The following is a 13,255-nucleotide window of genomic DNA, read 5'->3' as shown; positions in this document are numbered from 1 at the left end:
CGCGGGGGGCTGCCCCGCCCGGCGCGAGCCACACACACACTCACCACCACCACCACCACCCCCCCCCCCCCATTCCCTCGCACACCTGCAGCAGCCGCCCCGCCGGGGGCTCCACGAGGCGCGCGCCGCCGCCGGCGGGGTCCATGGCGGCGCCAGCCAACTTCCAGGCACACGTCAGCCCAGACTGACACTCCCCCCGCCCCCGCTTCCCACCGGCCCGCGCGCGCGTCATCGGCGCGCGCCGCCCCCGCCCGCATGCGCAGCCGCCATCTCCGCCGCTCACCCGCCGCAGGAGCTTCCGGGCCGCCGGCGCCGCTTCGCCGAGGGCTCCCCGTGAGGCGGCGCCTGCCTCCGCCCCGCGTCCTGCGGGCCGCCCGGCGCCTTCGTCGGGGTCTGGAGGGAGAGGGAGAGAGGTGTTACCTGACGGAGCGGCCGCGCGCGTGTCAGCCGTCGCCAGCAGGGCCTGCTGACAGGGCAGGGCTGCAACCGGGAACCCACTTCTGCCCCCCCTACACCGCGGTTTCTGCGGCGTCTTAGGCGAGGTTTGAAATTACGGCCCCCGGTTCTCCAGGGCATTGAAGAAAGAGTCAAAAGTCCTTAGAAAGGATAGTGATATTCCACAGGCTGCTTTAGAAAAGGTACCGCAGAGAGGGACACGGATACACAAAGTCACTTTGCCGAGCCTGCCTCAGACAGAGCACGTACAACTCCTTCAGCAGCAAGTCAACAACAACAAAAACCCACACACTATTCAATTCCTAATCAATAAACCTACGTCTTCTAGTAAGTTTACAGCACTGTTAGTATGGCATAAGCTTTAAACCATCTTTACTTCGACTCTGATCTGAAGCCTGCCTTCTCCTCTCACTGCTACTGTTGCCATGAATTCAGGCTAGCAGATTCAAATAACCACCTGCCCAGCCTGTTGTTACATTGTGGAACAGCTGTTGTGACCAGTGGTTCTACAGAGCATCTGCTCTGTTTCTTCTCAGCACTTCTAGCAGTCCTCATAGGAATTCCTATCATTTAACCACCATTAAGGAAGGAATGGAAAATGGTCTAAAATACAACTGAACATCCAACTGCTTAATCACATACGTAATCCACCAGCCATTTAAAATTCATTAGGTATCTTTGCATTTAACCTAGAGTTTCCCTCAGAACTTAGAAGCTGCTCAAAAGTGCTTGGCTATGGGGACAGTACAGTACCTCAGTAGCGTACAAAAGCTAAGCAAGATGTGCCTGAATTTTTTCTAAATGCTCAGTGAAGACGCATTTATTAAGCATAATCAGAGGTGAATGCAGAACAGCAAAGCTAAGCTTAGCACCAAGAATGGAGTCAAAGGCAGTTTCATGCCAAAACAGAGCTGGGGAACATGACGGTAATGGGATCCCTCTTCGGCATAATGATGAGTCAGCACAGGTCAGCATACTCGCTCCAGAGGGAGAAGGCCTCAACGGAACAGAGTCAAGTATTTCTCTTACTTCAACAAACACCTTAGCCAGAAATTATTGAACTGCTTGAGGGAAGCTACACTCCATCTTTCCCGGAAAGTAATTTAGCCCGGAGTCACAGGTTAAAAAGAGCGAGCAGACAGAGCACATGATTCTATAGCCTAATGGTTAGACTGTCAGTGCCCCTGCAAGGAGGAGGAAACCTGGGCTGATGGTATGCTTCCAGTGATTTCTGCTCTTTATCCACTACCATCCTGAGACAGAGTCCACCAGCCTGAGCTCAGAGCTCTGACTATAATACTTACAGGAGAACTTTTCTTATTTCTCTAGTGCAAAAAGGTAGTAGAAAAACCTCTCTGCTGAGATGAGTGGTAGCGAGACAAAACTGCCACTAGAGGGACTGTCACAGATCAGTGAAAGCCATTAGGATTACAACAACATACAATGAAAATATTAGTGAAAAACCTTGGTATTTGCCTAAAAACCATTCAACCATGCTCCTCTTTAAGAGTAAAAGAACAAAATAACCCAATTCCAAAAGCTTACCTGCAGCAATATCTTCCCTGGCACTCTGTCCTGAATCAATTGACTCAAAGGAAGTATCTTCCAGTAGCGATCCTCTTTCACTATCGTACCCTTCTTCGGCCTCTCTATTATGCGAGAAGTTGGCCTCTTCATGCTCAAGTGGAACATTAACAGCCCTCTCCTCCTTCTCCTCAATAGGCTGTTGTGGCCTCCTATCTTCAAGCTGATGAAATTCCTGATTGCTCTCATCAATGGCATTTGGGTTTCTGATGGAAACTCTGTCATATTCAGCCTCTTTTGCACCATCTGTGACAGAGAGGGAGAGATGAATTAAGCACTGAGCTAATGTGTATTTCTTACCCACGTCCGTCTCCAGTGAAATATTGCATTTGACAAAGCTTTGACACTTTTTAAATACTTCAGCTTGTGTATTGCTTCCAATATATTCTCAATCAACTTTCAGTAACATCTAATTAAATGTTTATATCGAATTTATGCAAGGTATCAACCACTGACCTTACAATGAAATACTGCAAGATGAAATATTTTCATTGTTTGTGACTTTATCAGAAATCACATACTTAACATATACTACTGTAAAAGGAGCCTTGCTAAGAGCGTATCTTACCTCCTTGCACATTAATTAGAAAAAACAGCAAGTTTGCAGCAGGCTCTACCGCCGGTTCTTCCCCCATCAAAAGATCTGTTTGTTCAGTATTTCTACTTAAGCAGTCTTTTATGAATGTGGACAAAAATATGATGATAGGGACACCTGACATTTTAGGTGCATGGATTTAGTGCCTGAACTTTGCATTAATCACTGGATCTCTCATAATTAGATGCTACCTAGTTCAGAAAAAAAGACTGCTCTAAACCCTCCAGAAAATTCAGTGCATTAATATATGTGAATCCCTATTTCTTGAGAGGAGGAGGTATAGACATGACTTGAATGGCTCCTTCCAGCCATATCCATGCACGGATCCCACTTATCTTACACAGAACCTCGCCCATAAGAACAGACATGCCGAGCTCAACGTTTTCTCTCAGGATTTGTCCCTGGGACACCCATCACAATGCCAAAAATATGCATTAAAAATAAGCAAAAACCCAGCAGATTCCACAGGGCCTCTTTCAATTCTGGTCCCTTGCCCTCTTCTTAAAGAGGGTTACATAGTATTGTCTGGGGTAGGGTTTTACTTCCATTTTATCTATTTATTAACTGGTTTAACATCCTACCTGGAACACGCAGCTGATCATCTTCCTGTTCTGGAATAGATGCAAGTGGGACACTCTCACTAGCAGACGAATATTTACTCCTTAAAGAATATATTAATTCTTGAACATCATCCATCAGTGCACTCTCCTCATCATACAAATCCATCTCTTTCACCACCTCCTCTTTATTTTCTGCCACTCTGGAATCCAGAACTTTTCCTACAACATCAAGAATGCTTGATTCTGAAAACTCAAGTATCTGGTCCAAAGCTTTTTCTAGATCTTCGTTGTTATGGCTTGCCTTCCGAGCAAGCTCCATCTCTACCTTCATGTCATGAAACATAGCTTCTATCCTAACCACGTGTTGAAGCCCAAGGTACTTTTGTAGACGTATTACACGCTTCTCATCAAGAAAATCTCTCATTATTGTGAGCCGCTTCACAGACTCACTGAAGTCTGTTACAGTGTCATTTGTGGCTGCTGAGCTGTCAGCAGGGCTGGGGAAACGTGCAGATTTCTGGTAGTCATTTCTTGTATGCTCTAAATTTTGCACCTCTTTTGAGTCTTTCTGTGAAATGCCCTCTGGGAGATGATCTTTCCTTTGGTTAAAGTCATTGTTGTCTTCCGTGTCAGGAGATTGGAAATCATGTTCTTCCACAGCTGATGGGTCCTCAGCTTCAGAAGACTCCTCATCATCTTCCATGACACGTTCCATCTCATCCAGTTCAGCATCTTCACTCACTGGTACGTCAGCCTCTTTGTTCTCAGTCTCACTTGCATCTTGCATGCTGATCGTTTTTTTAGCCTCCTTAGAAAATGCGTTTGTTTCCTCTCCTGTTTTATAAGTAGGATTTGCAGTTCCCGAAACAGCTTCACTTAGTACTTCTAATTCAGGGTTTGTACTTTTAACATTTAGTGTATCACCCTGTGTATTTGCAGCCCTTGCTTGCGACAGCTTTGCACTTGCAGCATTCTCATCTTCCAGTAGCTCTTCCTCTACTTGTTTCAGGTCAGGGTCGTCTTCAGCATCTGGCTCTTCAGATTGCAATTCTGGTCTTAGTGTTCTTTCTTTAGCTAAATTTGTGCCAAGATTTCTGTCTGAATCTGCATCCTCAGTACGAGCAGTTCCTTGCTGAGTAGGATTCTCTGTATTAGTATTCTGTGTAGTGTTTTTTGATTTTTCTTCAGGGGAACTTTTCTCAATGCTTTCTTCAAATACTGTCATCTTGCCAAGATTTCTTGGAAGCTCTTCTTTCACATCTGCTCCTGAATACTCAGTCTCATTTTCCCATGGCCTAGGTTGCTCAACAGCTCCTCTATGGCTTGGGTCTCCCTCCCCTACAGGGGTTTCTTTCACGTTTCTCCTTTTTATTTCAGGTTCTTTGTTAAGAGAGGTGGTTTTTTGATTTTCATGATCGGTCTCCCCTGTTTGTTTCAAATCTTCTTCATGTCTCAGAAGTTCTTTCGCCACAGTGGACATTCCATGCTCCAGTTTCTCTTTCAAGAGGTCAGTATCTCGTAAGTCACTTTGAGATGCATTTTTTACCTCTTTCACTGGTTTGGCTGGAACATCAACAGAAGGCTTGTTCTCATCTCTTCCTTTCTCCTTTGTTTTCTCCCATAACATTTTGTGCTTTAAATCACTTTCCAAGATGTCTTCCAAGGTGTCATCATTAAACTTTTTCTCATCTTTCTCTCTTTGAGCAAGCAGCACTCTTTCTGGACTTTCGTTAATATCCCCAACAGGTGGTTTTAAAGCATCTTGCTTGCTTTTAACAAATGATTTGGACTCCAGATCATCTCCTGGACTAGGCAAAACATGAGGATCGGGCACAGCAGTACTCTTCACCTCTTCAGTACGTGACTCAGTTCCATCAACTGTGAGCTGCTCTTCAAACTGTTCACTTTTGTTTGTTTTTTCTTTTGAACCCAGATCACCTGTACCTACAGGTTCCTTTCTAAGGAGTTCTTTGGAGAGATCCTCAGGTTGAGTTGTTGCTGGTGCTTCTCTTTTACTAATTAGCATCACCTCATCCTGTTTCTCTTTTGTTTGTTTAGATTCGGACCTGTCCACACTTATACTGTCACCCAACTTCTTGCTCTTACTGAAGGCATCCTTAAGAATTAATGCATCTGAATCGGGTTCTTCCTCATTGTCTCTTTGGTTATTTAGCTGTGTAGCACCCTTTGCATGTTCACCAAGTTCATGATTTTGTGACTCAATGTCATCATTTTCATCATCATCTAAATCTGCGAGAGATGCAATTTCTTCCTCTGCCGTAAAAGACAGCAAAGGGATTTCTTCAGACTGATCTGCAAAGTCTGGCTCCTCCTCTGCATCATGCGTATTAATGCTCAAATCTTCCTTAACATCATCTTCCAGCGATGTAACAAGGCGAGTCACCTCATCGTCTGATACAACAGCATCTGCAGTTGAGCCAAATTTTGTTTTTAAGTTCACAGAGAGCTCTCTGTTTAAAAGTGTATAGGCATTGTCTTCTTCACTCTCTTTGTCAAGTTGACTGGTTTCACCCTGAGGAATACTAGTGTTTTTGGTATTTTCACTTTCTAGCCCTTTTAGTTTCCCATGTAGCATTCCTTTCAAGTGTTCATGTGCAATTTGATCTCCCTGAGAGTTTTCTTTGTGACTATTGACACTGGAGTCTCCCCCAGTATTTTCAGTTCCTTCTGTAAGAGAACTGTCTACTTCCTCTGTCACGGCAAGGGCTTCCTTGTCTTCTTCTGTGCTTAGCTCAAGATTGTCTGTCTCCAAAGCATCAAGGGACTTTACTGTATCAACCTGTTCAATCTCCTCATCCCTTTCGATTTCTTCAGCTGGTTTTGTCCCTGAATCAGTTGATTCAGTTTCCCCTTCATTTGCTATTGTCTCTTGCAATGACTTCAAAAGCTCATCCACATTATAATTATCAAAATCATCCCTTCCGCCATCAAAGCAAACAAAGTCTGTTTCCTGAAATGAAAAACAATATGTAGTCACAAATATTATTTTCTTTATCACAGTCATGAAACCAAATCCGTTTTGTTGGTTAGAGAGAGATGCAGCAGCAAAGTAAATTATATTAATCATGCAGAATTAACTCCTTGATTACTTAACCAAAACTCTCTTTGAAATCAGTAGAAGTTTTGCCCGACGACCCTAAATAAAAAGCTCATGGGTTAGCCCCGTCAAAGACCTCCTAGTGAGGAACAAACTGGAAGTCAGCAATGAAGTTGACAGTATTATACTTCACTCATCACATACACCCCAAATTAAGAACAAATCTATTGCTGAATGCCAGTAAGGAGAAGAGAACAAGCGTCACTAAGCTTGTTTGTCCCAGCCTCTTTTAGCTGGTCTCTCCTCAAATGACCAAGTCCTCCAAGCAGGAGCTGCTTCTCACACAATTTCTGAAAAATAAATTAAACAGCAGTGCAAACCACCGAATAGGATTTCATAAGGGTCTGAAGCTGCATCCACAAACAGGCCTTATCCACACAAACTCTGGAGTTACTATTAGTGCATGAAAGCCATTTATGTGTGTAAGGGTTGAAGGACCAATTCTAGAATCAAAGGGCTAACTGCATCCGGTTTTGTTTGTTTCTGAGAATACCTTAAACTTTTAAAGTTTGGGAAAAGAAAGAATTCTGAATACATACCAAACAGCCCATCCACATACATATTTGCACAAACATTCTAACCCCCAACACATATGCGCATCTCTACACATATGTAGCTGCTTCCTACGAAAAGGTATCTAAGGATCACTGATATTCCCATTCTCCTCCTCAGGGATCTTATTGAATGCTGAGGTAAGAAACAGTAAGCAGCCCAATTAAGAAATAACAAATAAGACTTACATCTGTTGGTAACTCTAGCTCCTCATTGGAATAATTATGATTTATTTCAAGTAAATCCTTTGGAAAATATCCAAAATCACTTCCAACCTGCCAGAAAACAAACACAAGCAAACAAAAAGAAGTAAAGAAGTTTTTGAGATCACATGACTACGTTAAAATCCTAATTACAGACACTAGTAACAAACACGTCACACTCACTCTCAAATATTTCTAGATGAAGTTTAACACAGTGAATAGAAGAAAAAGATTAGCAATGTCTTGTTTATGCAAGAGTTTTCACTGAGGTTTTATACTTACATTTCACAACACCTTTGTAAAACTTAGCAACTTCACTGTTCGTGTTTTAAAGCCTGACTTATACAAATTATTAGGAGAGCTGGGATTGAAGCCCAACCATTCCGGCTCACATGCTTTAACTGCTAACGTGCGCTCTCACCGGCACCACATATGCCTCAGGTATTTTCTCAAGGAGTAAGCAGAAGAGGATCTTTGACTAAGAAGATTTACATCCACGCACAATATTATAGCCTGAAATACGCTCACTTTGCAGCTTAAGCAAAAAAAAAAAAAAAATTTCTTAAAGCAGATTTTAGAAAAATGCAAAATTGTACCTCAGGTAATAATCTGTTTTAAAACCTGTGTGGAAAATATACCTTTGCAAATGCATCATTGCTCTTCAGTGACTAATACAAGCAAAAATCAGTTGCAGATGGCTATTTTCAAGCAAGTCTACCTGCTAAGCCAAGGCAAACAGTGGAAGACAAGAATCTCTCTTATCACTCACTGGATAAGATCTACACAGTAATGCTCTCACTTGAGAGTTCTGACAACAGCTGTCAAGAAGCCAATATTAATAGCATGCTATCACTGTGCAGATTAGATAATGCAGGCAATTAGAGCCTGGTGGACACACCTAGAACGGTACAGAGTTCCTAGACGACCAAAATATCCGGGGGAAAAAAAAATTGTTGGTCATTTCCTCAATGTTTTGTTATAGGAGGAAGACGACAATTGCCAATTTTCTTGAAAAATTTATTTGGTAAAAGCACTCAGTTAAAGATCAAATTAAAAAGGAAGCCAGTTATGTCAAAATAATTAGGGATATATAGATATATGTATTGTTACATTGGTATCACTGAAATAGGCTCACCTGACCTGAAGTTTTCTGGATTTAAAAAAAAAGAAAATTGTATCCAGTAAACAATATGTACTAATACCTTTTTTTTTGTTATGCAAACAAAGTAAGCACTGATACATTATGAGGCTTCCTTTTTTAACTATTTCTCATTCAAATCTTACCTTCCATAGCTGAGATCTCTGAAGTTAGTTATACATATATAAAAAACCAAATCTATTACCTCCCCACGTTTTGTAAACACATAGAGATACTCTCTTATGGAAAAGAGATAATGTATGCAGGTTTATTATTGGGAATGGGAAATTAAACTAAGTCAAATCAAAAGCTTGTCTTTGTGCGGTATACTACAGTTTTATTCTAAATTGGCCTGTTTCTCTCTACAAACTTCTATTCCAGTTTTAAATCATCTTTCCGAAAACAAAAGCCAAAGCTTCGAAGTAGCCTCCTTACAGACTAATCTCCGTGACTACCATTATAATTAGGCATCACAATCTGAAACTCGTTTAGTGTAATCCAAGCTGCTGACCACACAAAGCCTCTGCAGTGACCCAGTTTGCCACTTACGTGGTTTATGAGCCATATGGGATCTGCATGCCCAAAATTTCATCTGCTCCTCTCCCTACAAGTCCTCTCTTGTAAGGGAAAAAATGCCCCATTGTGCAAATAAAGGAAACATTCTTCATTCTCTACAGATACGATAGAGGAAAGGCATTATGAATGCCAAGTAAATATGGGAGAAAAGAGTGCATCCTTCAGTTCCACTCCCTTCCCAGCTAAAATGCCGTGGGTGGACAAAACACATGGCTGTGCGTACAGCATCTGTCCCCACATGTGGCAGCCAGCTGCGGCAGATTCACTGACCACCACCGAGCAAGAAACCAGCTTCTCACACCACCTACCTCAGTGACAGAAAACAGACAGCTGGGAAACAAGGTGTTCAAATGTTTCTAATCTTAATGCCCACATCCTTAAAGCACAGGCATCACAGGTACCTAAAACTGCAGAACATCAGTCAAAGAAGGGAGTCGGTTTGGTCTGCCCCTTCTGAACACTGGCATTGTTAAGAAAACACAGAAACAAAAGGAACAAATTCCCTGATCCTCTGGGTTCTCCAGACATACTCTGTCTTACCTTAAATTTACCCCACCTGTCTTCCTTTCTACTACCCTACGTATAAGATTTGAAAACAAACTAAAAAATAATCAACCGCACAAAAGACATGACCTGCATGCAGCCAAGTCCATTTCTTGTAAGATGAAATCAGAAATAGTTTTCTCAACTTGAATCAAAGGAATAAAGTTCAGCCCTTTGCTGCAAGATAAAATAACAATCTTCTGCAGCAAGAATTTAAAGTGTCTTTGCTGAAATGTTTTGTTAAAAAGCAGCACTTTCATTTAAATTATCTGAAATAGTTTTGGAGTTCTGGACTCTGCTAAAGATGAGGGCAGAGTGCAGAACTGCATAGGAGGGAAGTCTACATAATACAACTTGACAGTGTAAACAATGTGAGGTGGGTGCTGAAGAGACTAGTTTTAGAGCAGGACAGGGTGCACTGGACAATGAGAGTACCAGATGTGCTCCACTTTTCGGCTTTGGGAAAAAAATCAAGTATTTTCCTTCAACTGAGGAATTTGTGAAATTCGTAACATAAAATCACTATTAAGTAATGGTCATAGAATATTGTCCAAGCATTTGGCTTTGCTTTATTAATGAGGCTTAGACAGCTCTGCTAAAAACTGCGTGCCACATAATGTATAGAATATATATTATAGCTGGGTTCCAGAATTTTTTCCCCTGCAAAATACTCACTAAGCTCAATGCCAGTTCTGTAAGCAATAAAGTATACAAGACTGGGATCATAAAATAAAGGATCTATTTTGTTAAAATACAGCATGTTTGCTGGCACAGGGCAAAAAAATCAACAATGGCTTGAAAAAGGCAGAGTGAATTAGAAAAGCAAAGGCAAATAAAGCCCAGACCCAACTGCTATAGATTTTTCAGGCTTGGGGAAAGGCTCCTTTTTTATCAGATCATCTCCCTTCAGGTCAAAAATACTATTGTATTTCTCACGGCTCCTCAAAATCAATTTCAGGATTAGAGCCTGTATTTACAACTTGTTTGAAATAAGCCCCAGGTTGCAGTAGTTGAAGCTTCTCATACACACATTCCCCTAACCTCTGTATCCATCTAAAGATCAGAATACCAGTTATGCCTTGATTTCATAGTTTCCATTCTGCCCTAACATTTCCCCCAAAACTTTGGGGAATGGAAAAAGGCAGTAGGGAAGATTCATGAGATGAAGTGACACACACGAGCACCCAAAGTCACACGATGAGATCCCAAAAGGGCTGTGGCAGAAGGTAACGTGCCTTTCATTGGAATTTGTTTGAAGGCAAACCTCACTAAGTAGCCTGTTTTTAATTAGCAAGCAACAGCCTCCCCCTAGCTCCAAGACTGCACACAGCAGGCACGGCTGGTCTGCATAAATCAAGTTGCCCAGCCCAATCTGGCATGGGAAGTCCCGTTGCAGGAGAGAGACCCCAGCGCTATCTGCAAGTCAGGGACAGGGTCAGATGTGCCAGTGCCCTATTCAACATGCAAAGGTAGGCACCTCTGACCCCACTGCAGCGTTTGCAAACTGGTTGTTGCAGTATTACAATTAAGGCAAAAGCAGTCAATCAAACCGGGGAAAAAAGAAATAAGGATTACAGCCACCAACTGAAAGGAATTAGTCTGTCATCACTGCCCTAAAAGGAACACAGAAAATAGTGTAACACAATTTAAAAATTACAACAAATAAAATGGAGCTTTGCATTTCTTTTAGATCTGCCAACTTCAGCTTTTACTTGTTAAACTCAAAGCAAACATCCTTTTAACTTGGAGACACACCTAACTGTTGCATGAGCTTCCTATCAGTGAATAGTTAAACTGAATATTAACTCAGCAATTACCTTAAACCTGCTGTCTGATCTTGCAGCCTGCATTATACCTTGTTAGAAGATGCAAAATTGGCCCCACATTGCTTCTCTGTGTCTCAAGAACTGGCAGCCCTGGAAACCTGTACCGGCTAATTAACCAGATTATTTATGGTACAGTACATGTCAGAAGGGAATTACCAGCATGATATAATTATAAACTCTTCTTTAATCACGTGCTGCAGTTTTCTGCTCTCTTCTGTATCATTCTAATTGGATTCAGCTCCTGCTGAGAGCTTGGCTGTCCACACCCAGCCTGAACAGGTTAGAGAAAGTGATACATCCTGCTTTTCACTAAACCACTAGTCCCACAGTCAACACCCAGGTGTGGCGACGAGCAGCCTAGACCACTGTCACAGGCAGTTGGCTATCCCTTGTAGAAGACCAGAGTAAGAAAGAAGGTTGAAGTAAATGATTTGGACACAAAAGGGTATGTAGGGGAAGCATGGGGAGGGGGCAACAGAGACTAGGTCTAAGCAACCTCCAGACTGCCAGCATTTTCAAGGGAAGTCCACAAAAATTGCTCTTCCTCCAGGGTATCTCACTTCTGCTTCTGTCAGGCAAATAAGGTGTTTATCATGAAAGCCGAGAGGAGTTTTCTATGAAATAACTGCAAGTATGGGGACCCTCCTTTCCCATTAACCCTCTCTTTGCCCAAAGACGACGACGACTCGGACAAAGCCACTACTCTGCAAGCTGCTACAATGAGTTACTAAAGCTGAAAGAGAGACAGACCTTCTAAAAATCAAATTTACCTTAATTCTTTTTAGTTTTATTACTTTTTTCCCTCCAATTCTGCATGCAGCTTAGATAAAAAGGGGAAGACAGCAGCCGAATATTAGGAAGAGAAACATGATTAGAACATGTACACGGAATGATTTTTAGCAGGATTACACAGAGTGCAGGATGAGGCCACGTCAGGGGTAAACACAAGCACAGGCTTAAGCCTCCCTAGATGGGAAGGGAGGCTCAGCTTCAAGGGAGGCTCATGGGCCACCACTTACAGTTCTGCAACGGGAGGTTTTCAACGCAAGGGCAGTTTTCTAACAGTTTTTAACACACATTAGCGTTGCCCATTTTTCACAGCTCTTAATGCCTTGGGTTTGATCAAACCACATCCCATTTCACACTGGTCTCAAGACAAAATGGCATTCATTATGTTATTTAGCTATGTTCAAAACCCTAAGTGTTCTTCTATGAGGCAAAAGGAAGGAAAAAAGATTACCAACAAAAAGCGCCAAGAAGAGCAAAGAGAACAAATGCTTTACAGTACTTACACTTCCAGCCCAGAGCTCGGTTGATTTTCCTATTAGTTTGTAATATACATACACCGCTTCTCCCTTCTTAAAATTCACAAAGCGACAATCTGGACCTTTAAAATCCTGAGTTGCCTTCCCTCGGCACATTAGCACTGTCCAAAAAAACCAAAAAGCAGAGTATCACTTTAAAAATAATAATAAAACAGTTTCATGAAAGGGGTCTTTGCTAACTGACAGAAAACAAGACCTCCCCACATGCACCAGTTTCCTATTTTCCAGATTGGGTCAAGAGATAAGAACTTAACTGAAAGTATAACTAAAATAAGAGATTATTTTAAAAAAAAAAAAAAGCAACCTCACTGATCAAAACAAGCATTTGACAAAGCACTTGAGAATTACATTTCAGAAGTGCACTATGAAGCTAATTATTAATATTAAATTAGACAGGCTGAAAGATGACATCTGTGTCCTGGCGAATCACCCTGAAATTCTTCAACGCACAAACACCACCCAGGGAGTGGGTTTATTAGAAGAGAAGAGGGTTTTGCGGGGGAGGAAAAAAAATCCAACAACCCAAGGAGCTGGGAGGATCGGAAAACTTGGTGAAAAGGCGAGGAACGGCGCAGGTCGGCGCCGCGTTTCCATTTTCCCGATTCTCCCCAGTTTCCGTGCCAGAGCCATGGGGGGTTCGGGAAATGCCCCCGTCAGGCAGGCGACGTTTGCATCTTTTCCCGTAACAACTTCCCGGGGGCGGGGGGCGGCCTCCCGGCCGCGCCGAGCGCCGGGCACCGGCAGGGACCACCCACTCCCCGCCGGGCGCCCCCGGGCCG

At 42.6% G+C, this 13,255-nt stretch overlaps 1 protein-coding gene across 6 annotated transcripts in view; it reads right to left on the bottom strand.

The window, feature by feature from the left end:
- The window catches only part of MIA3 (MIA SH3 domain ER export factor 3), a 28,024-nt gene that overhangs the window by 14,493 nt on the left and 276 nt on the right, over nucleotides 1–13,255 (bottom strand). For all 6 annotated transcript variants that reach the window (XR_012673162.1, XR_012673161.1, XM_075147160.1 and 3 more), the window contains exons 2-6: nucleotides 12,444–12,577; nucleotides 7,054–7,140; nucleotides 3,217–6,166; nucleotides 2,002–2,286; nucleotides 284–393 (exon numbers count right to left, since the gene is read on the bottom strand). Coding sequence is in view for 4 of the 6 variants with exons in the window: in XM_075147160.1 (XP_075003261.1) it covers nucleotides 284–393; nucleotides 2,002–2,286; nucleotides 3,217–6,166; nucleotides 7,054–7,140; nucleotides 12,444–12,577 (3,566 nt within the window). In the remaining 2 variants the exon portion in view is untranslated. The remainder of the gene's footprint in view (nucleotides 1–283; nucleotides 394–2,001; nucleotides 2,287–3,216; nucleotides 6,167–7,053; nucleotides 7,141–12,443; nucleotides 12,578–13,255) is intronic.

The sequence above is a fragment of the Calonectris borealis genome, chromosome 3 (genome assembly GCF_964195595.1).
Source record: "Calonectris borealis chromosome 3, bCalBor7.hap1.2, whole genome shotgun sequence".
Classification (NCBI taxonomy): Eukaryota; Metazoa; Chordata; class Aves; order Procellariiformes; family Procellariidae; genus Calonectris; species Calonectris borealis.
This window is presented reverse-complemented; position numbering and strand designations above follow the sequence as displayed.